Below are 27,362 nucleotides of genomic sequence, written 5' to 3'. Positions count from 1 at the left end.
TCTAGGAATTTAATTAGACTAATGTTAAACCTCATTTAGCGACCACATACACTGTGGAGCCCAAAATAATGGCCTCACAAATATGAACAAGCACTAAGACCCAGATCATTTAGATATGTTACTTTACACAGCAAAAGGGAGTTTGCTGATATGACTGAGAGCATGGACTTCAGATGGAAAGATTATTTTGGGTTATGTGAGTGGCCCAGTCTGATTGCATGATTTCTTTAAAGTGGGGATGACTGAAGAAATATGGGTCAGATGGAGTGCTAAATTTCATCCAGAATAATTTCTCACATTAGTAAAATAACATCATCTCTATTTTTAATCTTTAATTAAAAGGTAAAATGTATTAAAAGGTTTAAATTTTAAATATCTTTGCATTCTTGAGATATATACCTTGGCCAAGATAGTCTGTTTATAACACATTGGTTAATATTGTCTAGTAATATTTTTCTTAGAATTTTCACATCTGATTTATTAAAAGTAATTTTCCCATAATACATTTTTCCTTCTTTGTTCCCTAACTAGTTTTGTGACCAATGTAACTCCTGTCTAATAAAGTGAATTTGCTGGCTTTCTCTATATTTTCCTATGCATCTTAAATATTTTATATAAGGTCAGTATATACTTGATATAAGTTCTTTGAAAGTTTGGTAAACTTACTTGTAACACTGGATATGGTTAAAAGAAAATAGAATTTCCACAATGGTTTTAATTTCTTTACTTGTAGAAAGTCCATTGACATAACTTTTTCATAGTTTCAAAACTGTGTAAATCTGTACTATATCTGCAGTGGCATCTTTATCTGTCATAACACTTTTATTCACAGTGAACATTGCCTGTTTTAAGTCTGTGTTCAAACAAACATCTGATTTAGCCGACTGTGCCCTCAGCAGTGGCAGCTGCCAGGTCAGCCTTGGTGAATGGTGACTTAATTGCTGTGCCCATGCAGTGTCCCTCCCAGTTACCATGGATGCTTTGTGCAGGAACCATGAGCAAGCCCTGTGTGGCTGAGTGGCATCAACCATCAAACCATCCTGCCCACCTGGTTACAAGAGCTCCACTCTCTGAGAGACCCACTGGTGGGCATTCACATGGAAGCTCTATCTTCACATGCTCTGCCCATGGCAAGAAGACTATGTGTTCCTCTCTCCTCCACCCTGCAGTTTTCCAACTTCATTTTCGCCAAGTTCCAGACTGACCAACCAAGCCATGAACCACTGTCCATGTTTCATTCATTCATGCACTGCTGGGACATCATGTCACACCCCCACCTCCCGTGGGCCTGTTTGGGATTTAACTCCTAGTTCCTGGCTCAAAAAGCATTTCCAAAGGTGTTCTGATGTCAGCTCCCAAGCTGACTGCTCTTATTGTAGATTCTCCTCTTTATATCTGCGTCATAGGCATTTATTTCCTGGATTTTTAATAATTGCACTGATTTTTTCAATGAAGCCTTTCTAAGGACTGTCAGCAAGAGTTTAGAGAGAATTGTTTCAAAACACCAGAAATATATACTTGAATGAAGGACAACATGCATGGAGAAAGGTGGACAAACCACAAATGGGCCGTGGGTTTTCACAAAGTGAACACTCGGGTAAACAGCACCCACATCAAGGAACAGCACTGCCAGCCTCCAGGAAGCACCCTAGGGTTCTGCTTGGTCACAAATCACTCTCTCTGACCCCAGAGCAGACACTGTCTAGATTTCTAAAAGCATAAATGAGATTAGTGAGTTCTGTATACTGTCACTCTTATGTCCCGGGTCTTGCTGTGTGTGGTCGTAGCCTGTACACTCCCATGGCTGTCAGGTGGCCCACTTTATAAATAGCTCACATTTCCTGTCCCTCCACTATTGATAGACATTTGTGTTACATCCAGATTTCTACAAATCATTCTGTGATAAATAATATTTTCAAATCTTTTGGCACACCAATGCATGCATTTATATATCCAGGAGTGCAACTGCTGTGTCATAGGTTGTTGGATGTTTGGTTTAGTCTCTCAATAATCAAGTCTCTATGAATAGGCCAATAGTAGAAGAGGACAAATCTCTTATTTTAGAAATTATTAAAGTAATACTTGAGAAGAAATAGAAGACTGAGACTACAACTCTTTTGATATTTGTAATGAATTACCAGATCTAGCCATTGAAAAATAATGGCAATTTACATCACAAAAAAAGTATATAACCAATATTAAACTCTTTCTCTTGATTGAAAACATTATATAGTACCATCGAAACTCATGGGGAAAAAACTGCATAGATGCAAACCTCTATACCAACCTACAAATGCTTGAAAATACAGGTAATAGAGATACATATTAAACCATATTTGGGGGTACAATCCACAAAATGCAAACAACAGGAAACTCTACCAGACAATATTTATTTCAAAGGGAGAAGCTATAGAACAAGTGAGAACAAAAAACATTTTAAAAAGTAAAACTAAACTATAATTATGAATGATGAAAATATAAAATATAGCAAAGAAGTGATGACCATAAAAGTCAGAATGTGATTCATTTTTATTTTTAAAAGGGAAGAATTTATAATTGAGCTGGGACAATTGATGATGTTTCCTAGGTCAGTTGACAAACTTCTCTCTCTCTGATAGTTAACGGGTGTTTACCTTTGATTAAAAGTCCCCATTTTAAAATCTTTTTTCTTTTATGTTACTTGTGTTTGATTTTATGACAAGAAGGCTAATGATTGAAATAATAAATTATGGGGCATGGTTCCTGTTCTGCACAAAGCCTTCTTCCATCCCACTCTCTGGACACTGAGCACACAGAACAACCAGCAGCCCCAGGACTCCATCGCATGCAATGAGGGCGACCTCATTTCTTTCTTTTATATATATATATATATATATATATATATATATTTTAATTGCACATTAGCCTCTGGGGTAGACGTGCAGAACATGCAGGATTGTTGCATAGGTACCTACATGACAATGTGGTTTTCTACCTCCATCCCCATCACCTATATCTGGCATTTCTCCCCATGTTATCCCTCCCCAACCTCCCTACCCTCCACCCATTGTCCCTCCACTATTCCCTCACAACAGACTCCAGTATATGATGTTCCCCTCCCTTTGCTCATGTGTTCTTATTGTTCAACACCCACCAATGAGCGAGAACATGCGCTGTTTGATTTTCTGTTCTTGTGTCAATTTGCTGAGAATGATGGTGTCCAGATTCATCCATATCCCTACAAAGGACATGAACTCATCATTTTTTATGGTTGCATAGTATTTCACGCTGTATATGTGCCACATTTTCCTTGTCTAGTCTATCATCGATGGGCATTTGGGTTGGTTACAGGTCTTTGCTATTGTAAACAGTGCTGCAATGAACATACGTGTGCACGTGTCTTTATAATACAACGATTTTTAATCTTTGGATATGTATCCAGTAATGGGATTGCTGGATCAAATGGACCAGGACGCCATGAAAATGCCTTGGCTACAAATAGGTCATTTGATCCTCGGCTCACTGGCATCTCTCTAGATTTTCAAGTGTACAATGTTCAATCTGATGTGCATGGTAATTCCATCTTGCAAAGGATATGATGTTACAATTTACCACACATATAGCTGAATTAAACTTTTACAGAATTGAAAATGCACATCATTGATCAAAATAAATGAAACCACAAAACAGTAGAAAGAAATAACCAGTGATGGAATAGCAAATATGCATGAAAAACAAGAGGACTGCAAAAATTAAAAAAAAAAAAACTTTAGATGCACATAATAGCAGTGCTATTTAGAATCATAGTGGTGTCCAGATCACTTCTATCATATCTCATTCAATACCAGAACAAAAGATGTTTTATATAGAATGCCCACGGAAAAACCAGTTTTTGAAAAAAATTGTTTCTCATTTTGAACTAACTATTTCTGGCTACTCCATCAAACCAAAGTTATTGGCATCATGCTAAGCTACATGTGTTGACTGAAGTATGAGATACACTTTTTTGTAAATGAAAAGCAATCTGATTAGGAAATTTCGCAATGTTTTTCTAAGTGAAAGCAAGTTTACTAGAGAAGCAAAGAAATAAAACAAGGGCTCCTCCACAGACAGAGCAGACAGAGCAGCGTTTGTTCTTGTTGTTTTGTTTGTTTGTTTTGTTTTTTTAGTGTAGATAAATGTATTATGAAGATGACGTTTCAACAAGAAAATTGGCACTTGGGGCATACCTCCACTAAATTTGAGACATCTTAACAAAGACTTTTTTCAAGGCTTTTTTTTTTTTTTTTTTGAGACAGAGTTTTCGCTCTTGTTACCCAGGCTGGAGTGCAATGGCACCATCTCGGCTCACCACAACCTCTGCCTCCTGGGTTCAGGCAATTCTCCTGCCTCAGCCTCCTGAGTAGCTGGGATTACAGGCACGCACCACCATGCCCAGCTAATTTTTTGTATTTTTAGTAGAGACGGGGTTTCACCATGTTGACCAGGATGGTCTCGATCTCTTGACCTCGTGATCCACCTGCCTCGGCCTCCCAAAGTGCTGGGATTACAGGCTTGAGCCACCGCGCCCGGCTCAAGGCATTATTTTTAACGGCACTGAAGTCTTGGAACCATATGATCTAGTTACTCCATGTTTGCAACTGTGTTAACTCATTGAAGAGAACATTCTTGTTATTAAAGGTATTTGCAAGAAAATCTCTGAGATATTGTTGAATCTCCTTTCTCTGTCTCAAATTGTTTTTCCCTGAGCACCCAAGGCTCTGTGATATCTCGAACTTTTAATCATTAATTTTAAAAGAAAAGCTTATCACAGAATTAGAAAAAAACTATTTTAAAATTCATATGGATCCCAAAAAGAGCTCGTATAGCCAGGAGAATCCTAAACAAAAAGAACAAAGCTGGAGGCATCAGGCTACCTGACTTGACACTATACTACAAGGCTACAGTAACAAATACTGCCTGGTAATGGTACAAAAACAGGCACATAGACCAATGGAACAGAATAGAGAACTCAGAAATAAGACCACACATCTACAACCATTGGATCTTCAACAAACCTGACAAAAACAAGCAATGGGGAAAGGATTCCCTACTTAATAAATGGTGCTGGAAGAATTGGCTAGCCATATTGAGAAAATTGAAACTGGACCCCTTCCTTATACCTTACACAAAAATTAACTCAAGATGGATTAAACACTTAAATGTAAAACTCAAAACTATAAAAACCCTGGAAGAAAATCTAGGCAATACCATTCAGGACACAGGCATAGCAAAGACTTTACAATGAAATTGCCGAAAGCAACTGCCACAGAAGCAAAAATTGAAAAATAGGATCTAATTAAACAAAAGGGTTTTTGCACAGCAGAAGAAACTATCATGAGAGTGAACAGACATCCTACAGAATGGGAGAAGAAATTTTCAATGTATCTTTCAACATATTCATCTGACAAAGGTCTAATATTCAGAATCTACAAATAACTTAGGCAAATGTACATGAGGAAACCACTTTCTTAAAAAGTGGACAAAAGACATGAACAGACACTTCTCAAAAGAAGACATACATGAAGACATACATGAAACAAACATATTTTTAAAAGCTGAACATCACTGATCATTAGAGAAATGCAAATCAAAATCACAATGAGATACCATCTCATGCCAGTCAGAATGGCAATCATTAAAAAGTCAGGAAACAACAGATGCTGGGGAAGTTGAGGAGAAATAAGAATGCTTTTACACTGCTGGTAGAAATGTAAATTCGTTCAGCCATTGTGGAAGACAGTGTGGCAATTCCTCAAAGATTTAGAACCAGAACTACCATTTCACCCAGCAATCCCATTACAGGATATATACCCAAAGGAATATAAATCATTTTATTATAAAGATACCTGCATGTGTATGTTCATTGCAGCACTATTCACAATAGCAAAGACATGAAATCAACCCAAATGCCCATTAATGATGGACTGGATAAATAAAATATGATACACCTACACCAAGGAATATTATGCAGCCCTAAAAAAGGAATGAGATCAAGTCTTTTGCAGGGATATGAATGAAGCTGGAGGCCATTATCCTCAGCAAACTAACACAGGAGCAGAAAACCATACACTGCATGTTCTCATGTACAATTGAGAGCTGAGCAATGAGAACACAGGGACACAGGGAGAGGAACAACACACACTGGGGCCTGCTGTGGGAGGGTGGTGGGGAGCATTAGGAAAAATACCTAATGCATGCCAAGCTTCATACCTAGGTAATGGGTTGATTGGTGCAGCAAACCACCATGGCACACGTTGACCTATGTAACAAACCTGCACATCCTGTACGTGTACCCTAGAACTTAAAATGAAATAAAATTAAAAGTCAAGGTTAAAGCATTCTTTAAAATTAAATTAAAAGACAAGGTTAAACCATGTTAAAGAAAAATAATTAGATAAAAGAAGCTTTTAATTTACAAAATCCTGAAATAATACTTTTAATTTAGCTTCAACATATATGCAAATCCTTTAATACTGCTCCCTTCCAGAGGTGCAGCTTACTTCCCTCTCTTGAGTATGGCTCGGACTTAACGATGCACTTCTGATATGGCCTGGCTCTGTGTTCCCACCTGAATCTCATCTTGAGTTTTCATGTGACTTGTAATCCCCTCAATATTGAGGGAGGGACCACATGGGAGGTGATTGTGAGTAGGTCATGGGGACAGTTCCCACCTGCTATTCTCTTTCTTTCCCTTCTTTTTTTTTTTCTTTTTTTTTTTTTTTTTTATGGAGTCTCACTCTGATGCCCAGGCTGGGATGCAATGGCACAATCTCAGATCACCACAAACTCTGCCCCCTGGGTTCAAATAATTCTCCTGTGTCAGCCTCCTAAATACCTGGGATTACAGGCATGAGGCCCCACACCCGGCTAATCTTTGTATTTTTAATAGAGACGGGGTTTCACTATGTTGGCCAGGCTGGTCTCGAACTCCTGACCCCGTGATCCACCTGCCTCAGCCTCCCAAAGTGCTGGGATTACAGGCATGAGCCACTGCACTTGTCCCCCACCCCAACCATGGTATTCTAATGACAGTGAGTGAATTTCACCACATGAAGGATGTGTTACTTCCACTTCTGCCATGATTGTAAGTTTCCTGGAGCAGTCTTCTCAGCCATGCAGAACAGCGAGTCAATTAAATCTCTTTCCTTGGTAAATAACCCAGTCTCAGGTATTTCTTTATAGCACTGTGAGAATGAACTAATACAAATTCTAACAGAGTAATCCTGACAACAGTTTGTGACTCCGGATGTAGAACATAAAACTCACTGGGGCTTCTACCTTCTCTCTCTCTGTATCTGGGATCATGATCTCTGGGGTAAGCCAGCTGCTGTCCCATAGTAGCCCTGCAGGAGGCCAATATGGCTAAGAACTGAGGCCTTCTGGGACCCAACAACAGGGAACTAGGCCTTTTCCAACAGCCATGTGACTGAGCCATGTTTCATGTGAATCCTCAGCCCCAGTGAAGCCCTCAGATGATGAAGCCCGTGCTGACAGCACTGCAACCTGGTGAGAGGCCCTGAGCCAGAAGCATTCAAGAAAACTCCTGGGTTCCTGAGCATTGGAAACTGTGGGAGATGATGAATATTTGTTGTTTTGAGCTGCTAAGTTTTACATAATTTGTTATGCAATAGTAAATAACTAATTTTCACAAGAGAGGATGTATTATTACACATTAGTTTGCATTTGCTCTAAACTTATCATCATTGTTATTATTATTTTTGAGACAGGGTCACGCTCTGTCACCCAGGCTGGAGTGCAGTGGCCTGATTACGATGCACTGCACTGTCGACCTCCCGGGCTCAAGGAATCCTCTGACCTCAGCCTCCTGAGTAGCTGGGACTACAGGCATGAACTACCATGCCTGGCTAATTTTCTAATTTTTTCTTGTAGAGATAGGGGTTTGACCATGTTTCCCAGGCTGATCTTGAACTTCTGGAGTCAACAAATCTGCCTTCCTCTGCTTTCCACAGTGCTAGCATTGCAGTCATGAGCCACCATACCAGGCCTAAATTAACCATAAGATATTAAACATGCAACTTAGTTGTAAAAGGTAAGGAGAATTTCCATGGCTGAAGAGAATGTATTTTATTACCATTCACAATGATCACTTTACTTGAACTTCAATTTCCAACTGTGTCCCAATTAAACTCAAAAGGAAGATCCAACCCTTGCTAGGCTGATTCTATGATGGCCCCCAACAACCACCTCCTGGTCATTCACCTTCCCCTAGTTATTCAACAAACTCTAATGTAGGTGCTGCTGTGAAGGGATTCAGCAAATATAATTAAGGGCATCAATTAGTTGACTTTAGGCTGGGTTTATCCTGCTTGCACTGTTCTAATCAGTTGAGCCCTTGAAAAGACTGTGTTCTTCCTGAGAATAGAGATTCACAGTGTGAGAGGGATTCAGCATAAGGGGTTTTCTCCACTGTGGGCTTTGAAAATGAAGGGGCTGTGTAGGCAAGAATGCTGGTGGGCACCAAGAATTGAACACAGCCCTCCCTGTTCTCTACATTGACAGCCAGCAAGAAACAGGAACCTCAGTCTTCAAGTGCCAGAAACTGCATTCTGGACCTCTGTATAAGCCTGAAGGAGGATTCAAAATGAAAACACAGCTTTGGGAAGCACAGAACAGATTCCATCCACATCTTGCCCAGACTTCTGACTAAGGAACTATAAACAGCTCAATGGGTGTTGTTTGGCTGGGAATGGGAATGCATGCCTGTAATCCTAACATTTGAGGAGCTGACACAGGAGCATCACTTGCAGCCAGGAGTTTGAGACCAGCAGGATAATGTAGTGAGGCACTCGTCTCTCTATATATTTTTTTAATTAGCTGAGCATGGTGGCACTTGCCTGCAGTCCTAGTTACTCTGAAGGCTAAGACAGTAGGGTCCCTTGAGCCCAGGAGTTTGAGGCTGCAGTGAGCCATGATCACGTGACTGCACTTCACCCTGGATGACAGAGGGAGACTCTGTCTCTAATAAGAAATAAATGAACAATAAAGGTGTTGTTTAAAGCCAATGCTTATAATAATTTGTTACACAGTCTTATAAAATTCATACACAGTCTCAACAGACTCATGGAATGAATTGATGAATTGATATACACACTAGTTACATAAAATAAAATCTTGCTTAACGTTTTCAGTGTTTTATATTTTGTAATTTTCTGTGGTCCATTTTAATACACTCCTGTTTTAATCATTCAGTCAACAAAAATTAATTTAGTGCCTACACTAAACCAGGTACTCCCTCATATGCCACTGGAGTTTTTTTTATAAGGAAAAATGAGACACTGACTCACAGTAGCAGAATCACTGTGGAGAGAACAGTCACATAGCAGGTAATGGGACAGTGCTAGAGCCACTATTCAGGAGTGACAGGGCGGTGGGGACTAAGGAGAGAGGAGGGCCTGAGGGATGAGAGGGATGGAGGGAAGGGCTGGAGAAGCAGGAGGTGAGGAAAAGGAGCAGAGAGAGGGAAGGAATTCAGAAGCAGCAGAATTCTTAGGTTTAAACACATTGTTTTATAGATTTTTAATACATCCATCTATAGAGCCTAGCAGGGTGTTCTTTGCATTTGGGCTTTAATACCTTATGTAGGTCTGCCTAAAATCTAATTGTTTCTTATGTTCATCCGGTTTAAAAAATACTAAGTGTTCCTATAAAATAAACACACCACTTAGATGTGGACACTTCCTAAAAGGCAGTGCATGAGCACTGGTGAGGGGCATTGTGACTGCACTGAACACTTGCGACTGTGAGGTGAATGAAGTCTGTACCGGCTCCTGGTTGCAACATTGTGCTACTTTGTACTGAGGAGATGTCCTGGACTCACACAGAAACTCACGTCTATGGAGTGAAGGTAAATTTAAAATACAATAAGCCGGAGTCACAGATATATTTTCTGGGAAAGTGAAACAGGAGCTTTATGAGTCTTGTTGCAATGCTTTTATTTTTTTATTTATTTATTTTTCTTGCCTTGTCTCTGTGAGAGCTTTTAGACACTTTTAAATATCAAAGGGCCAAAGTCACATTTTTTACCTATTAGATTCCTGATCACTCAGGGATTACCAAGATTTTGCTACCCACTGTAGTTAATAAACAAAAAGCAAACTGGTCCCTATGCTATCTCATGCACTCAAGCAAAATTTTTCCAGATTTGAAGAAAAAAAAAACAAAAAACAAAAAACTCTGTGTCTACACCTCCATTCCCAGGGCGAGTTCAGTCTCTGGCACCAAGCTCCATGGGGTGAGTTTTCTTCTAGAGGAGTTCGGAGGGACAGGTGAGGAGTGGGAGGCAGGGAGTCCAGTTCAGGGACGGGGATGCAGGGATGAAAAGTGGAGGGAGAGGGACGGGGCCCATGCTGAGGGTTTCCCTCTGGTTTCTCAGAAGCTCCTGGGCCAAGACTCAGGGAGACATTGAGACAGAGCGCTTGGCACAGGAGGAGCGGGGTCAGGGCGAAGTCCCAGGGCCCAGGCGTGGCTCTCAGGGTCTCAGGTCCGGAAGGCGGTGTGTGGATTGGGAGGCGCAGCTTTGGGGATTCCCTGTCTCCGCAGAGTTTCTCTTCCTCTCCCAACCTGTGTCGGGTTCTTCTTCCTGGATACTCGTGACGCGGAACCAGTTCCCACTCCCATTGGGTGCCGGGTTTCTAGAGAAGCCAATCAGCGTCGCCGCGGTCCCGGTTCTAAAGTCCCCAGTCACCCACCAGGACTCAGAGTCTCCCCAGACGCCGAGGATGGGGTCATGGCGCCCCGAACCCTCCTCCTGCTGCTCTCGGGGGCCCTGGCCCTGGCCCTGACCCAGACCCGGGCGGGTGAGTGCGGGGTCGGGAGGGAAACGGTCTCTGCGGGGAGGAGCGAGGGCCCGGGCGCAGAACCCCGGGAGCCGCGCCGGGAGGAGGGTCGGCGGGTCTCAGCCCCTCCTCGCCCCCAGGCTCCCACTCCCTGAGGTATTTCTACACCTCCGTGTCCCGGCCCGGCCGCGGGGAGCCCCGCTTCATCTCCGTGGGCTACGTGGACGACACGCAGTTCGTGCGGTTCGACAGCGACGCCGCGATTCCGAGAGAGGAGCCGCGGGCGGCGTGGGTGGAGCAGGAGGGGCCGGAGTACTCGGAGAAGAACACACGGATCTACAAGGACACCGCACAGACTGACCGAAGGAGCCTGCGGAACCTGCGCGGCTACTACAACCAGAGCGAGGCCGGTGAGTGACCCCGGCCCGGGGCGCAGGTCACGACCCCTCCCCATCCCGCACGGACGGCCCGGGTCGCCCCGAGTCTCCGGGTCCGAGATCCACCCCGAGGCTGCGGGACTCGCCCAGACCCTCGACCCGGGAGAAACTCGGGCGCCTTTACCCGGTTTCATTTTCAGTTTGGGCAAAATCCCCGCGGGTTGCTGGGGCGGTGCGGGGACTTTTGCCTAAAATGAAAATGGGCGGGGCTGACGCGGGGGCGGGGCCAGGGTCTCACACCTACCAGAGGATGTACGGCTGCGACCTGGGGCCGGACGGGCGCCTCCTCCGCGGGTATAACCAGTACGCCTACGACGGCAAGGACTACATCGCCCTGAACGAGGACCTGCGCTCCTGGACGGCCGCGGACACGGCGGCTCAGATCACCCAGCGCAAGTGGGAGGCGGCCAATGCGGCAGAGCAAGACAGAGCCTACCTGGAGGGCACGTGCGTGGAGTGGCTCCGCAGATACCTGGAGAACGGGAAGGAGACGCTGCAGCGCGCGGGTACCAGGGGCCAGGGGGAAACTCCCTGATCGACTGTAGACCTCCCAGGCTGGCCCTGCAGAAGGAGGGGAGGAAATGGGACCAACACTGGAATATCACCCGCCCTCTGGTCCTGAGGGAGAGGAATCCTCCTGGGTTTCCAGATCCTGTAGCAGAGAGTGACTCTGAGGGCCTGCCTTGTTCTCTGATACAATTAAGGGTTGCAGTCTCTGAAGGAAAGGGGGGGGAGAAGTCAATCCCTGGAAAACTGATCAGGGGTTCCCTGTGACCCCACAGCAGCGTTGGCACCAGGATTTTTCCTCTCCTGCCTTGTCCACTGCCTCACACTCAGTGTGTACAGGGGTCTGACTCCAGCTCCTCTGAGTCCCTTGGCCTCCACTCAGATCAGGGCCAGAAGTCCCTATTCCCGACTCAGAGACTAGAACTTTCCAAGGAACAGGACATTATCCCAGGTGCCTGTGTCCAGGCTGGTGTCTGGGTTCTGCGCTCCCTTCCCCACCCCAGGTGTCCTGTCCATTCTCAGGATGGTCACATGGGAGCTGCAGCGGTGTCCCATGAGAGATGCAAGATGTCTGAATTTTCTGACTCTTCCCTTCAGAACCCCCCAAGACACACGTGAGCCACCACCCCATCTCTGACCATGAGGCCACCCTGAGGTGCTGGGCCCTGGGCTTCTACCCTGCGGAGATCACACTGACCTGGCATCGAGATGGGGAGGACCAGACCCAGGACATGGAGCTTGTGGAGACCAGGCCCGCAGGGGATGGAAACTTCCAGAAGTGGGCGGCTGTGGTGGTGCCTTCTGGAGAGGAGCAGAGATACACGTGCCTTGTGCAGCATGAGGGGCTGCCTGAGCCCCTCACCCTGAGATGGGGTAAGGAGGGAGATGGGGGTGTCATGTCGCAGGGAAACCAGGAGCCCATCTGGAGACCTTTAGCAGGGTTGGGGCTGGGACCTGGGATCAGGGTCCCTCACCTTCCCCTCCTTTCCCAGAGCCGTCTTCCCAGCCCACCATCCCCATCGTGGGCATCATTGCTGGCCTGGTTGTCCTTGGAGCTGTAGTCACTGGAGCTGTGATCGCTGCTGTGATGTGGAGGAAGAAGAGCTCAGGTGAGGAAGGGGTGAGGAGTGGGGCCTGAGATTTCTTGTCCCACTGAGGGTTCCAAGCCCCAGGCAGAAGTGTGTCCTGCCTGGTTACTGGGAAGCATCATCCACACTCATGAGCCGACCCAGCCTGGGCCCTGTGTGCCAGCACTTACTCTTGTGTAAAGCACCTGTGACAATGAAGGACAGATGTGTCACCTTGATGACTGTGGTGATGGGGACCTGATCCCAGCAGTCACAGGTCACTAGGGAAGGTCCCTGCTGAGGACAGTTCTTAGGAGGGCAGCTGGTCCAGAGCCCACACCTGCTTTCCTTGTTTTTCCTGATCCTTCCCTGAGTCTTTAGTCACACATTTCTGGAAACTTCTCTGGGTTTCAAGACTAGAAGTTTCCTCTAGGACCTCATGGTCTTGCCACCTTTCTGAGCCCTCACAGATTATTTTCTTCCCACAGATAAAAAAGGAGGAAGCTACTCTCAGACTGCAAGTGAGTATGAAGGAGGCCGATCCCTGAGATCACTGGGATATTGTGGTCGGGAGCCCATGGGGGAGCTCACCCAGCCCGCAGTTCCTCCTCTAGCAGCATTTCCTGTAGGCTCTGACCAGGTTCTGTTTTTTTAACCCCAGACAGCGACAGTGCCCAAGGCTCTGATGTGTCTCTCACGGCTTGTAAAGGTGAGACCCTGGGAGGGGAGGGGGCTGATGTGTGTGGGTTTTGGGGAGGAACAGCGGGCACATCTGTGTTATGGAGTTTCTTTGACTTGGATGTCAAAGAACATCCAAGTGATGGGTTGTTGAAAGTGTGACTGATATAACTTTGTTAATGAATTTTTTTTAATAGTGTGAGACAGCTGCCTTGTGTGGGAGTGAGGCAAGATTTATTCACACCTTTGATTTGGGACTTCAAGACCCCTGACTTCTCTTACTACAAAGAATCTGAATGTGTCTGTGTCCCTATAGGCATAATGTGAGGAGGTGGGGAGACCAGCCCAGCCCGGTGTCCACCATGACCCCTTCCCCACGCTGACCTGCATTCCTTCCCCATCACCTTTCCTGTTCCAGAGATGTGGGGTTGTCATGTCTCCACCTCTGTCTCAACTTCATGGTGCACTGAGCTGTAACTTCTTACTTTCCTATTAAAATTAGAATCTGAATGTAATTTACTTCGTCAAATTATTTCCATGAGACATTAATGGGTTAATTAAAGGAGAAGATTCCTGAAATTTGAAAGACAAAATAAATGGAAGACCTGAGAACCTTCCACAGTCCACGTGTTTCTTGTGCTGATTTGTTGCGGGGGTGGAGAGTAGATGGGGCTGTGCCCAGTGAGTGTGCAGGCCACTGTGGACTTTATGTGGTCACTGCTTGGCTGGGTCATCTTTGCTGCTCCATTGTCCTTGGCCTTTCAGTAGAAGCTTGTCCCACCATGGCCTGTGATCACAGGGACTTGAGTGTCACCTAGGGTGGTCTCTAGAAGTCCTTGTGGTATTAGGAGAGAAATTGTTAGACTCCTGTCCCTCTCGCCCTCCTTCCAGGTCTCTTTCCTGGATTGTATTTTCCATCTTTTCCCCAAGCTTCTTGAAGCAGATTCTGAAACTTGCAAAGAAGAGGGGTCCTGTAGTTTCTCATCGTAGGTAACTTTCTGTTGGAACTCCTTCTGCTCTCTCTCCTACTCTTCTTCCTGCCTGAGTCGTAGTAATCCTAGTGCTGCCTCCAATCCAAACTCACGGATTTATAAAGCAGTCTAACTTAGATTCATATGTGATTGGAAAATTGAAGCCATAAACCTAGGGTTATCTTTCCTGAAGAGAAAAATATGGTTGTGTGCTGCAGCGTGCAGGAGGGCTGGTGTGGGAGGAGGGAGGGAGGGAGGGAGGGCACACACGGAGCCCTGGTGAGAAAAGCTCTGGCAGCACTGATGTCAGTGTGAGATGATGTTGTTCTGTAGCTGCCACACAACAGCATTTGGCCTGAGGCTATATTAATAAAGACATTGCCTTTAGAATAAGGAAGTGCCCTTCAGTGATTATTCATTCAACTGACATTTGTTGTCTGCTAGGTATATGACTGCCTTTGCATTTAGAAAACACTTTAGTAAAAACAAGGATTTTCAGCCATGTGATGTATGCGTTCTAGATGTAAGCTTACCCAACCTGTGGCTCACAGGCTGCATGTAGCCCAGGTCAGCTTCCAATATGAGGACGTTTTTTTTCTCATCTGTGGTGGCAGATATCATGAAAATTATGCACATACTTTTTTTCTTGTTTCTATTTTTTTCTGCTCATCAGCTGTCATTAGTGTATTTTTGTGTGGCTCAAGACAATTCTTCTTTTCATGTGGCCCAAGAAAGCCAAAATATTGGACACCTCTATAGGCAGATGATAGATATAGTATAAGCAGAGTAAGAGCAGAAAATGCTTGAGTTAGAAGGTCTCAAGTGCTGTGGGGCAGGTGATCAGAGTGTGGGCTGTGGGGACACGGGGTGGCTACTGTGCTGGGTGGTCAGCATGGGCCTCGTTGCACATGTGACCTTTGAGTGAAGATTTGAGGGATGTGAGGAGCTGTCCCTAAGGATGAATGGGAAAGCTCTTTTCAGGCAGGAACCTTCAGTGCAGATGCACCAGGGCAAGAAAGTGTCTGTGTTCCTGGAAGGAGGAAGAGGCCAGAAGGGCTGGACAGAGAGAAACTGAAATGAGATCAGAGGTGTGGCCAGAGCAGGGAGGCCAGGAGGGTGTGGGAAGGGTTTTGACCTTTGCTCTGAATGACATGGGGAGTAAGAGGACAGTTTTGAAAAGTGGGACATGTTAGGAATTGTCCTTTGAAAGTTTCTCTCTGGCTGCTGTGCTGACAACAGAATTGAGAGGTGGGGGACAAGGGAGGCAGTAGGGAATCGGTGGCGAAGGAGAGCAATATTCCAGGATGGAGATGCTGGTTACCTTGACTGAGGTGTGAGCAGAGGAAATGGTGGGAAGTGATGGGATTCCGGATGAATTTGAAGATGGACTTCACAGCACTTGCTAACGGATTGCATCTGTGGTGTGAGAAGGAAACAAGGACACCCAGAGTGTTGGACTGAGTGAGTAGAAGTGTGGAGCTGCTGTCAGTGGAGATGGGGAGGCTCTGGCAGGAGCATACGGAGGAGAGGGCATCGCAGGCGTTCAGTGGAGGAGACATCTACGAGGAGTGCAGGTGAGGGGCCCGGATGCCTCTGCAGCTACAGCTTCACCATCCAGTTACCCTCCTGCTTCCACCCTCTGTGTCTCAGAGCCAGAGCACTGCTTCTCCCCTGGGCTGTCTGCAAGGTAGGTGGAAGTCAGGGAAGTTATGCTCTGCTGTTGGTTATAATAAGTCATGGATTATTATGCTTTCTTAGATAATTAAATAAATAATAAGAGAAGTTGTAACTAGAACACTTACTCAGAAGACTGTGATAATGCAAACGTTTTTATTCATCTAAAGAAGGCAACAGAGAAAAACAGTTGAGCCAAAAAGGCATAATATTAGAAAGCAGCAAATGACAATGTACAGACTTAAACCCAATGAGGTCAACAATGGCATTAAACATAATGGACTCACACACTCCAATAACAAGAGGATTAGTGCCGAGGCAGAAAAATAAGTCAATAAATAAATAACTAGGCTGTTTCCAAAAGCCGTAATTTCAGTAGAAGGTACAGAAAAGCTGAAAGTAAAAGGATAGAAAATAAATACCAGACACACCTTCATGGAAACCACCCAGAGATGCCATTTACAAAAATTACAGGACATGGTTCTTGTGAGACACAGAGTCCATGTAGACAGCTCACAATGTCTTTACTTTTTCAGAGACGGGGTCTGTTGTCCAGGCTGAAATGCATTGGTGATATCACACCTCACTGTCACCTCAAACTCCTGGGCTCAGGAAATTCTCCTGCCTCAGCCCTCTGAGTAGCTAGGACTACAGGCATGAGGACCCACAGCTGGCTAAAATGTCTAATTTTCTCACCTGATGTGGTGTGATCAAGGAAGCAATATCATGCCATGTATTTGACTTGCAGTAAGAATACAACAAATATCAGGGGAATGAAGAAATTAAACCACTTAGTAGTTCAAGCCATGTCCACATTTACATTTTACAGACGAGGAACATGTCAAACAAGTAAAGTAAAATAAATATATTTACATCGTCCAGAGCAGAATCAAGAATACATTCCCTGTGCTGAAGGGATCAGAGCTCTACTGAGGTCATAGCAGGCATCATGAGTTGCTACTAGAATTGGAACTTATACATTTCAAGATATACTAAACAAAGGGTATGCAAGGAATAACTGAATGCAGAGATAAAGGAAGAAAATGATTTGTTTAAAAGATGGACAGAATCCTTCTTTTAAAGTGGCCTTATGTGGACCAAAGCATAAGGCCCACAGACCATCTCATAGATGAGATGAAGTGTCAGGTGGAAAAGTGCCTAAGTGCAGCTTCCAGACCCAAAGGAGACCTCAAAATCCTGGGATATTTTTAGTTGTCCTATGGGGATTAGTGGGAGGGGGTGAGTGGGGTGCTCCTGGCAGACCTCTAACGGTGCACAGGACAGCCCAGGCCAGAAGGGACTCTGTCCTAAATTGTTAATAGTGCTGCTGTTGAGAAATTTGCCCCAGAGGTAAGTGCTGTAATGTCCTCACCATTTCACAGATGAAGAAACTGAGGCACCAGGAGGGAAAGTGTCAGTAGGACCAGAGCTGCAGGTTGAATCCAGGCCACCTGACTGCAGGGTCTTGGCTCCCCTGATTAAGTCAGGCACCCAGGAGCCCACCACGAACAATCCCAGTTGTGCCTTGACCTCATAGTCTGTGCACGCCCCCTGGTGTTGGCACTGGTCCTGTGGCTAAACAAGGCTTGAGGGAAAAGGGAAAAACAGGTATGGGTAGGGTGATATTTCTTCAGCCTTTCCAGATTTCAAGCTATAACTTACCCTCAAAAAAAAAAAATTATACCTTAATTATCTCTCCAACCCTGTTTTTCCCAGTCCCTGCCAGTTTGCTCCTTCGACTCCATCAACATCAGCACCTGCCAGATGCCCAACACCAACTGTGTGAAGAGTGAAAAGGCCCCAGAACTAAAGGACAAGACTAATTTCCATCCGAGCCATCCCTCCCCTCGCAGAGCTCTAGCTCCATGCTTGTAGTGCTTAGGCTCTTAACCTGGGGCCCTGAAACCCACCATCCCATGACACTGCATGCAGAAGTGATGTTACGTCCACATGTGACTTCCTTACAGGACATTGAATTGTAATATTAATCAGATCAGTAGGGACTCAAGACACCACTCTTCCCCCAACAGCTTGCGATCCTCTGAACTAAAGAAAGGCTAGAGATCGAGGGACGCTCTAACTCCAAATCTTCTACCACTTCTAGTGAAGTTCTGACAAGAAGTGCAAGGTACTCAACCTGCTCTGGGGATACAGCAGGAAAGAGTGTTCATGGATTTCAAATTCCAGCAAAGAAATACCATTTTGGCAAAATATTCACGTCACTTCTCTAAGCTCCAGCCAGAAGCTCTAATAAACAACATCAAAAAAAAAAAACAAAAACAAAAACAAAAAAAATTGCACCCAGGTGAAACAACTGAAGCTATAAAACTTTGTGAGACCTTCAGTTAGAAAAAAGGACAGTGAAATTAAGGGCTGCAGCAGAAAACCTCTACATCATATAGCGTTTTTCTCTTCACCATGAAGTTCTCCTGAAGGGACCTGCTCCCTTCAGCAATGCAGAGTGAGACATTTCTGTGTAAAAAGATAGAATCTCCTTGGATTCCTGATGTTGACACTACTCGCTGTTCGACTTTGTAGATGCCAACTTCACATTCAACATCTTTCAGTTAAATTTCTTACTCTTCCTAAGCAGAGAATTTGAAATTGTTACTGAAGCACAAAACCAGGGACTGGTTATGTGAGCTCTCACCTCACCCTGTGGCTCTTTTATGCAATAAGCATAGAGATGGTGGGTCAACAACAGAATGTGCAGCAAGGTGAACATCAACCCTCCATTTCAGCCTATGTTTGGCTTTTCTAGTGATGTTCTAATCTTTCTCCAGTCTTAGCATTTCAATATTTATAATTTTACTTGAATTTTATTTTATGGGAGGTCATATGCATTTATTTTTGCTGGGTTGTCAGTGAAAACCTTCTCAAAACAACTCTAGAGGAAAGACAAATAAATGCATGGTGCTCCCATGTATTAGTGCTCAGTGCATCTTACAAATGGATCGGCCCCACTCCAACATGTGGTGTTTTAGCAAATGGTGCTGGAAACCTGGATGGCCACATGCAAAAGAATGATACTAGAAAAATTCTTGCCCCTCTGTTACACCCTATACAAAAATTACATCAGAATGGCTTAAAGAACTGACCTTAAGAGTTAAACCTGTAAAACTCTTAAAAGAAAATGCTGAGAAAAATCTTAGGGACATTAGAATTGGTAGTGGTTTCTTGGCAGGTAACAAAAGCATAATAATAAAATAAAAATGGCAAATTAAACTATATCAAAATGTAAAAACTTTTTTACATCACTGGACACTGTTAAGAGAGTGAAAAGAAAATGCACAGAATAGGAAGAAATATTTGCCAATGACATATCTGATAAAGAATTAATATCCAGACTACATAAAGAACTACAACTTAACAATAGCAAGGGAGTCACATTCAAAAATGGATAAAATGCATGAATAGACAATTCTCCAGAGAAGATACACAATAAGGAATTCCAAGAAAGGCATCACAAAATGCTCAGCTTCACTAGTCCAAGTACTGGAGAGGATGTGGAGGAAACGGAACACTGTGCACTGCTGGTGAGAGTGAGCAATGGTACAGCCACCACAGAAACAGTGTGATGCTGCCTCAAGAAAGTAAAAATAGAATTTCCACGTGACCCAACAATTCCACTTTTTGGCATATACCCTCAAACATTTAAAGCAGGTAGGCACACAGATATTTGTGCACTCATGCTCATAGCAGCGCTATTCCCAATAGCCAAATGGTAGATGCAACCCAAATGTCCTTTAGAGGATGACTAAACAACCCATGGTGCACATGTGTATGGATTATTATTCAGCCTTAAAAGTAAATAATATTTGTATTGGATGGAACCATCAAAGCAGTATAAGTGAAATAAGCCAGAAAAAGACAAATACGATTTTTCACTTGTATGAGGCAGCTAGAATAAGCAAATTCAAAGAAACAGAAAGTAGAGTACAGGTTACCAGGGGTCGAGGGTAGGAACAATGGGAAGCTGTCATTTAATGGGAACAGTTTCTGTTGGGATGATGAAAATGCTCTGGAAATGCATATTGGTGTTTTTGTAACCACCACCAATTGTAAATGTACTTAATGCCAATGAATTGTACACTGAAAAAAATTGTTAGAAGGTAAATTATATGATATGTATGTTTTACCACAATTTAAAAAATACATATCAACACTAAATCCAATTACTTCTTACTCCTCTGCCGCTTCCACACCAAAACCATCATCTCTAGGATAGTAAACTGAACGGGCCTTTCAGCTGGGCTGCCTAGTGCCTCTCATGCCCATGGTCCAATGCCAATACAACAGACCAGTGTGCATTTCAAATGGCAATTCGAGCATATCCTATGAACACTCCAACCCCTTCCCTTCTTGGGCACAGTGAAACCCCACTTTCCCACCATTTCCTATGAGCTCCTTATCACAGGGCCCCTCTGGCCACTTTGGCCTCATCTCACCACTCTCAGCCCAGCTCACTCGATTCCACTGACACCAGCCTCTTGTCTGTTCTGTCCTGTCTCTGTCACCTGCCCCTGCTGTGACTCCCACACGCACCTGCTCTCTAGGGATCCACATGGCTCACTCCTCACACCATTAATGTCTCTTTCCAAATGTCACATGGTCAAGTTTTAGGAAAGGTCTTGTCCAGTGACCTTCTCTGAAATCTATCCCCTGCCATTTCCACCTCCACCACCAGTCTTCCAGCCTAAGCATATATTTCTCATTATTGTCTGTTCTTTATTAGGACTACCAAGAAAGAAAGAACCAAGAGCACAGATAGATGATGGACAGATAGATAAATAATAGATTAGATAGATAGATAGATAGATAGATAGATAGATAGATAGAGAGGGGATTCATTGGGCCAATTGGATAGAGGCTGAGAAGTCCCACAACAGACTGTCTGCAAGCTGGAGAACTAGAAAAGCCAGTAGCGGGCTCAGTCCAAGGCCAAAGGCCCAAGGACCCAGAAAAGGGAGCAGGAGGATAAAGGGGCACACTGGTGCAAGACTCAAAATCTAAAGACAATTGAACCTGTAGTTTTGATGTCCAAGGCAGGAGAAGAAGGGTGTCCCAACTCCAGCTCCAGAGAGAGACTAACAGAGAGAGCGACAGAGACAGAGACAAAGACAGAGGCAGAGAGAAATTTGCCTTCTATCTGTCTTTCTGTTCTATCTGGGCCCCGAGGTGATTGGATTGCGGCTGCCCACAGTGAGGAGGATCTTCTCCACTAAGTACACCCACTCACATGCCAATCATTTCCAGAAACACCCTCACAGACACTGGCTTAATACTTACCATTTTAATAGTGTATAATTTGTTTTTTTGAGACAGGGGCTCGCCGGCTAGAGTGCAGAGGTGTTCAAGGCTCACTGCAGCCTGAATCTTACAGGCTTAAGCAATTCTTCCACCTCAGCCACCTGAGTAGCTGGGACTACAGGCATGCACCACCAAGCCTGGCTAATCCTTTTGCATTTTTTTGTAGAGATAGGGTTTCTCCATGTTGCCTGGGCTGGCCTAAAACTCATGGGCTCAAGCAATCTGCCTACCTCTGTCTCCCAAAGTGCTGTGAGTGTAGGCATGAGCCACCATGCCCGAGCTGAGTCGTTTGTGAATTTTTAAAATCACAACCATAGAAGAATCTTTACATACAAACATGGTTCTCAAAATATTACTTATCAAAAGACAAAATGAAAGCAAATGGATCTAAAGGAACAAGAACACTGGCCACATCTCTTTGTTGGAGATGAGATGCAGCTTGTAAAAGTCTGTAAACTCTATGCAGACTTTACAACGTGGAAAACTACTTGCATAATAACACTTCCAAAAAGTAACATTCAAAATAACCCTCAACCACTCTGGGAAGCAAATGTGGGTGGATCACTTGAGGTCAGGTGTTCAAGATCAACCTGGCCAACAAGTGAAATCCATCTCTACTAAAAATACTAAATTAGCCAGGCTTGGTAGCTCATGTCTGTAGTCCCAGCTACTCAAAAGGGTGAGGCAGGAGAAACACTTGAACCCGGGATCCAGAGGTTGCAGTGAGACAAGATCATACCAATTCACTCAGTGACTGCAGACAGGACCGAGACGCTATCAAATAAAAGATAACCCACAACTTATGAATGCAACTTGGTACAATGAAAGCATATACAAAAATATATACATAGAAAACAACAGAATGGAAATCAGCACCACTGCAAAAGACAGCTCCAGGAACCACCATTCATACTACATTCCAGGAAGGTTTAATAACATAATAGCCATGTGTGTACCTATGCAACAATCTTGCATAGGTACACATGTACCCCAAAACCTAAAATGCAATAAAAAATAATTATAATAATAATATAATAGCAGTGGTTTTTTTGAGGGGAGACCTGGGTGGTATTTCTCTCTTCTGTGCATTTTATTTTCTTTAAAATTCAACCAGGCATTGATCTGTGCATTTTAAAGTCTTCTGTAATCAAATATATTTTCACATTTCTAATGTAGAAACATATATTTTAACATTCAAAATAAAACATTTGAAGTAAAATAACAATGAAAAGTGGCTGAACACTGTGGCAGTCACCTGTAGTCCCAGCTACTCAGGAGGCTGAGGTAGGAGAATTGCTTGAGCTCAGGAGTTTGAGGCTATGATCACACCTGTGAATAGTGACTGCTCACCAGCCTCGCAACATAGTAAGATCTCATCTTTAAAATAATAATAATAAAAAGATTTCAGACCTTCTGCCAATCTTAGCCTAAAACATATTTCTCATTTGAAGTCCTTATGGCAGAAATGCCTGCTGATGGCTCTTTCAGAGAGTAAAAACAATTCTTCCTCTACAATCCGTGACTCATCTTTCTGTTACAGTGTTCAGCTGAGCAATGAAGTCAACACTAAAAATATAATCAGTTTATGGAATGCTGATTATCTCATTTATATATATATAAATTATAATTATGTATATATACATTATATTATATGTCATTACCATCACACCTGAGAGAGTGAGATGGATACTTCCCTTCCACAGTTGAAAGTCAGAGTCCCTGAGAATCTAGGGGTTTAGTCTGGGTTCACTAAAAATGTTGGCCTTGAGAATTAGGGGACACTCAGCTTCCTCTAGGCTCACCTGGGTGTGAGTCACACCAGTGGAGGCTCCACAACAGCAGGAAGAGCAACGGAAAACCCTGGAAGCTTCACACTTGTCATGGTCCATGTCCAGTGGAATGCAGCTGAAGGAGGGTCCAAGGTAAGAATACAGTTCCTTCCTTCAGTTGGGGTGGCAGATGAGTGAGTCAGTCAGCTACACATGAGCTGTGTGGTGTTCCTAGAGATATCTTTAATTACTCTGCTGAGAACTCCACCTCACACATACAAAAACTCTGTACTTACTGGTAAGCAGGATCCACTTTAGGAAAGCAAAGCACTTTCCTAAGGCCAAACATTTTCTCTCCAAATAAATTATCCTCATTAGATAATCTCTTACTCCCACTGAAATTAGCCCTGGAGTTGCATTTGAGCATTTGGATCCAAGACAGAAAGTCACTTTTTGGATTAGGCCTGACTGATCTTGGACAATGTCCTGAAAGAAGGCTTTCTACTTGCAGAAGAGCAAGGGCGAGCTCTGGGTAGGAGATGACGTCCTGAGAAGAAGAGACAGGCAGATTCTCAAGCAAATTCAGGGGTTTACCATACAAAAGACTATGGAATCTATTTCTCAGCCTCTTTTTTATTGTGATAAAAATAAAATGTACATGAACACAAAAGTATACATGAACACTGTAACCATTTTAAGTGTACATTGCAGTGACAATTAGTAGGTTCACAATGTTATATAACCATGATCATTTCCGAGTTCCAGAATGTTTTGTCACCTCAGGGGAAACTCTCTACCTATTAATCAATCACCCTCCATTTCCACCTGCCACCAGACCCTGTCACCACAAATCCACTTTCTTTCTTTATAGATTTGCTTCTTCTAAATATTTCACCAAAAAATGGGTTAATAAATTACATAGGCTTCTGTGACTGGCTTCCTTCACTTATGTTTTCAAGATTCAGCAATGTTTTGTCATATACCACGGCTTTATTATTTTTATGGTCAAATAATATTTTATTGTAGAAATAAACTATATGTTGTTTCTCCTTTCATCAGTCAATTGACTTTTTCTTTTAAGTCAAATAGGAAAAACAAAAGAATAATCACACACACACACACACACTTACACACACACACACACGCACGCACATTGTAGGGTTGAGACAATCTCAGCTTTTTTAAACCTGTGAATGTCTTAATTTCTCCATTATTTCTGAAAGAGAGTGTTGCAGACATACAATTCTTGGCTGTCAGTCCTTTTACCTTCTTAACTTTCAATTTGTCATTTCAGTGCCTCCTGAATTCCATGGTTTCTGACAAAAACTTTTATGTTAATCTTATTGAGCATCCATTGTACCTGAAAAGTTCCTTCTCTGTTATTGCTTTCAAGACAGTCTGTTCTTGGTGTTTGACTGGTTGATTACCATGTTTCTCAGTGTGGACATTTAGAAATTTTCACTGCTTAAAATTTATCAAGTGTGTTGGATGTATAGATTCATATTTTTCATCAAATTTTGGAGGTTTGGAGTTATTATTCCTCCAAAAAGCCATTCTTCTTTTCCTCCCTCCTTTCTTTCTTTGAGGACTCCCAAAGTGTATGTGCTTGGTGTCTCACAGATTTAAGTTCTATTCATTTTTCTCCATCATTTTGTTCTTTCTGCACCCAAACTGTATGATTTCAATTGTCTTATCTTTAAGCTTGCTGACTCTTCACTCTGCACAGTGAAAGTTGCTTTTGAACTCCTCTAGTGACTTTCTCATTTTAGTTATTCCACTTTTCAGCTTCAAAGTTTCTACTTGGTCTCTTTTTAAACTTTCTGTCTTTTTATTGATGTTCTCTATTTGAGTTAACATAGTTCTTCTGATTTCCTTTAGTTTTTTTGCCCATGGTTTTCTTTAGTTCTATGAACGTATTTATGACTGTTGATTTAAAGTGTTTTTCCAGTAAGTACATTCAATGGCCTTTCTCAGGAATAGTTTCTATTTCTCCTTTTTCTTGAGAATATGTCTTACTGTCTAGCTTAATTGGATCCCTCATTTTTATTTTGAATACTATCATAAGATAACTTTGGAAATCACATTTTCTAAACTATTTTTGTATAGACTGTATTCTGTATTGTGTGTAATCACTGAAGTCTCTATTTTGTTAGCTCAGTGATCAACTTGTGATTTGACAGATATTTCCTTAAATATCTTTAGCCAAAAAAGAGGTGTGAACATAGGGCATTCTCAGGTGCTTTGTGAGCATGTGCTACATACGGGGGTCATGGAGGAGGGTATACACACTTCCAGGGATATGGAAGCTTTTCAAAACCAATATTCCCCATACTCCCCATCTCACTCACCCAGTTTTCCCTCCAGGATTTTCTGTATGTCTATGATTTCCCTTATGTAATAATTTTTGCCCCAACTGGGCAGCTGCTGGTTCACTGACATTTAAATGTTTTTATCAGGTGCCCTCTGCCTCTCTAAACTAAGGGAGTTATCAGTAGGGAAAATAAATGCAAAAGATTTACTTTTTTTTTTTTTTTTTGCAAGGTCTTGCTGTGAAGCCCAAGATGGAGTGCAATGGCATGATCCTGGCTCTCTATAGTCTCAAACTCCTGGGCTTAAGCTATCCTCCCATCTCAGCCTCTTGAGTAGCTGAGACTACAGGCATGTGCCACTATACCCAGCTAATAATTTCTGTATTCTTTGCAGAGATGGGGTCTCACCATGTTGCCCAGGCTGGTGTCAAACTCCTGAGCTCAAGAAATTCACCCAGCTCAGTTTCCAAAGTGCTGTGATTATAGGCGTGAGTCACCATGCTCAGACCAATGTAAGCCATTTCTTATCCTCCTTCAAGGAGTCACCCAACAGGAAAAGACAATCACAATACTTTGAGAACGTGGTCCACTTGGCTCCCTATGGCATAGGAACCAAACTGGGTTACTAGGCTGCTGTCTTCAAGATCACTGCAGACTTGGAGAGGGAGGAATGAGTCAAGGGTAAGATATGGTGCCACAAAGCTCTGCTCCTGTGTTCCAGTACATTTCTCTGGACTTGCTAGGTTGCTATAAATCTTTAATGATTTTTCGGGGTTTTAATGCAGTTGATTCTTTATAAACTCAATCAGAATATCTAATGATGAGTCCAGAATCTGTGCTTTAACAGCTCTCCAAGAGAATTCTTTTATACGGATGTTTTACAAGCACATTGTCTCTGTGCAGGGCTGGCCCTTGAAGTTCTTATGCCACCATGTTCTCTGATGTCACTCCTCAGCCACGTTTGAATTGTGCATATGCAACACAATTTCTGCTAAGTACTTTCACATAACTCATGCATATGGTAAACATTCATCAATTCTGTGTACTGTGCCCTGTGGAATTGAGTCTATGGAACTGAGTCTCAAGAAAAAGAATCAAACTTCCTTGGACTTCATAGAAGTCAAGAGTGAGGGTGCAAGTATAAAGAAATTATAACACAACATGTTATGTATTTGACATGACCTTTTTCTTTGAAAACCACACTATTAATATTTTATAATGACGGTACTGAGTTTTATGTACCAATGACTACAAATTAAAATTTCTGTTCTCTTTCTCTTTCATTCTTTTATATTTCTTCATTCTTGTAGATATTTTTAGATGGCTATTTTGGAGAGTGCAAACATTTCATTTACACAATAATGTTTTGTTTTATCTTTATTCATGAAAGAGAGGTTTGGCAGCCTCAAGTTTTTAGTCTGACGTTGGTTTTCTGTCAGATCGTTGATGATGATGTATATTCTGGCTGCTGTGGCTGAGATGGAAAAGTCAGTTACACTTTAACCTGGTTGTTTCTTAGAGGATCTGTGTTTCTTCTGTGGCTACTTGAAAGATCTCTGCTTCTCTTTAACATGTGAAGTTCCAGTGCAGTATGAGTAAATGTGGATCTCTTTTTATTCACAGTATTATGATACATTTGCTTAATGTCTTAAAATAACCTCTTTCTGGAATGCCTCTTTCCATTTACTTACTTGTCATCTTCTAGGAATTTAATTAGACTAATGTTAAACCTCATTTAGCGACCACATACACTGTGGAGCCCAAAATAATGGCCTCACAAATATGAACAAGCACTAAGACCCAGATCATTTAGATATGTTACT

General features: G+C 43.0%; 1 protein-coding gene and 1 pseudogene across 2 annotated transcripts; one reads left to right on the top strand and one right to left on the bottom strand.

Annotated features, from left to right (window-relative positions):
* Positions 1-10,581: 10,581 nt before the first annotated feature.
* LOC141584364 (HLA class I histocompatibility antigen, B alpha chain-like) lies at positions 10,582-14,021 on the top strand. Of its 2 annotated transcripts, none has more exons than XM_074398361.1 (8): positions 10,582-10,838; positions 10,958-11,227; positions 11,485-11,760; positions 12,359-12,634; positions 12,754-12,870; positions 13,317-13,349; positions 13,490-13,537; positions 13,704-14,021. In XM_074398361.1, the coding sequence occupies exons 1-8, from the start codon at positions 10,769-10,771 to the stop codon at positions 13,706-13,708; spliced, it is 1,095 nt and encodes a 364-aa protein (XP_074254462.1). In that variant the 5' UTR covers positions 10,582-10,768; the 3' UTR covers positions 13,709-14,021. The 2 variants fall into 2 exon arrangements, with proteins under 2 accessions (XP_074254462.1, XP_074254461.1); XM_074398360.1 differs by having other exon boundaries at positions 10,708-10,838; positions 13,823-14,021.
* Positions 14,022-15,317: 1,296 nt separating this feature from the next.
* Positions 15,318-16,017, bottom strand: LOC141584207 (uncharacterized; annotated as a pseudogene).
* Between the last annotated feature and the right edge of the window lie 11,345 nt (positions 16,018-27,362).

The sequence above is a fragment of the Saimiri boliviensis genome, chromosome 4 (genome assembly GCF_048565385.1).
Source record: "Saimiri boliviensis isolate mSaiBol1 chromosome 4, mSaiBol1.pri, whole genome shotgun sequence".
Classification (NCBI taxonomy): domain Eukaryota; kingdom Metazoa; phylum Chordata; class Mammalia; order Primates; family Cebidae; genus Saimiri; species Saimiri boliviensis.
This window is presented reverse-complemented; position numbering and strand designations above follow the sequence as displayed.

Bases quoted from the DNA above. Each gene is read 5' to 3' on its own strand.
- LOC141584364 (XM_074398360.1), top strand. From the start codon at position 10,769: ATGGCGCCCCGAACCCTCCTCCTGCTGCTCTCGGGGGCCCTGGCCCTG. The intron at 11,228-11,484 runs GTGAGTGACCCC...GGGCGGGGCCAG, and splicing joins CTACAACCAGAGCGAGGCCG to GGTCTCACACCTACCAGAGG. The intron at 13,350-13,489 runs GTGAGTATGAAG...TTTTAACCCCAG, and splicing joins AAGCTACTCTCAGACTGCAA to ACAGCGACAGTGCCCAAGGC.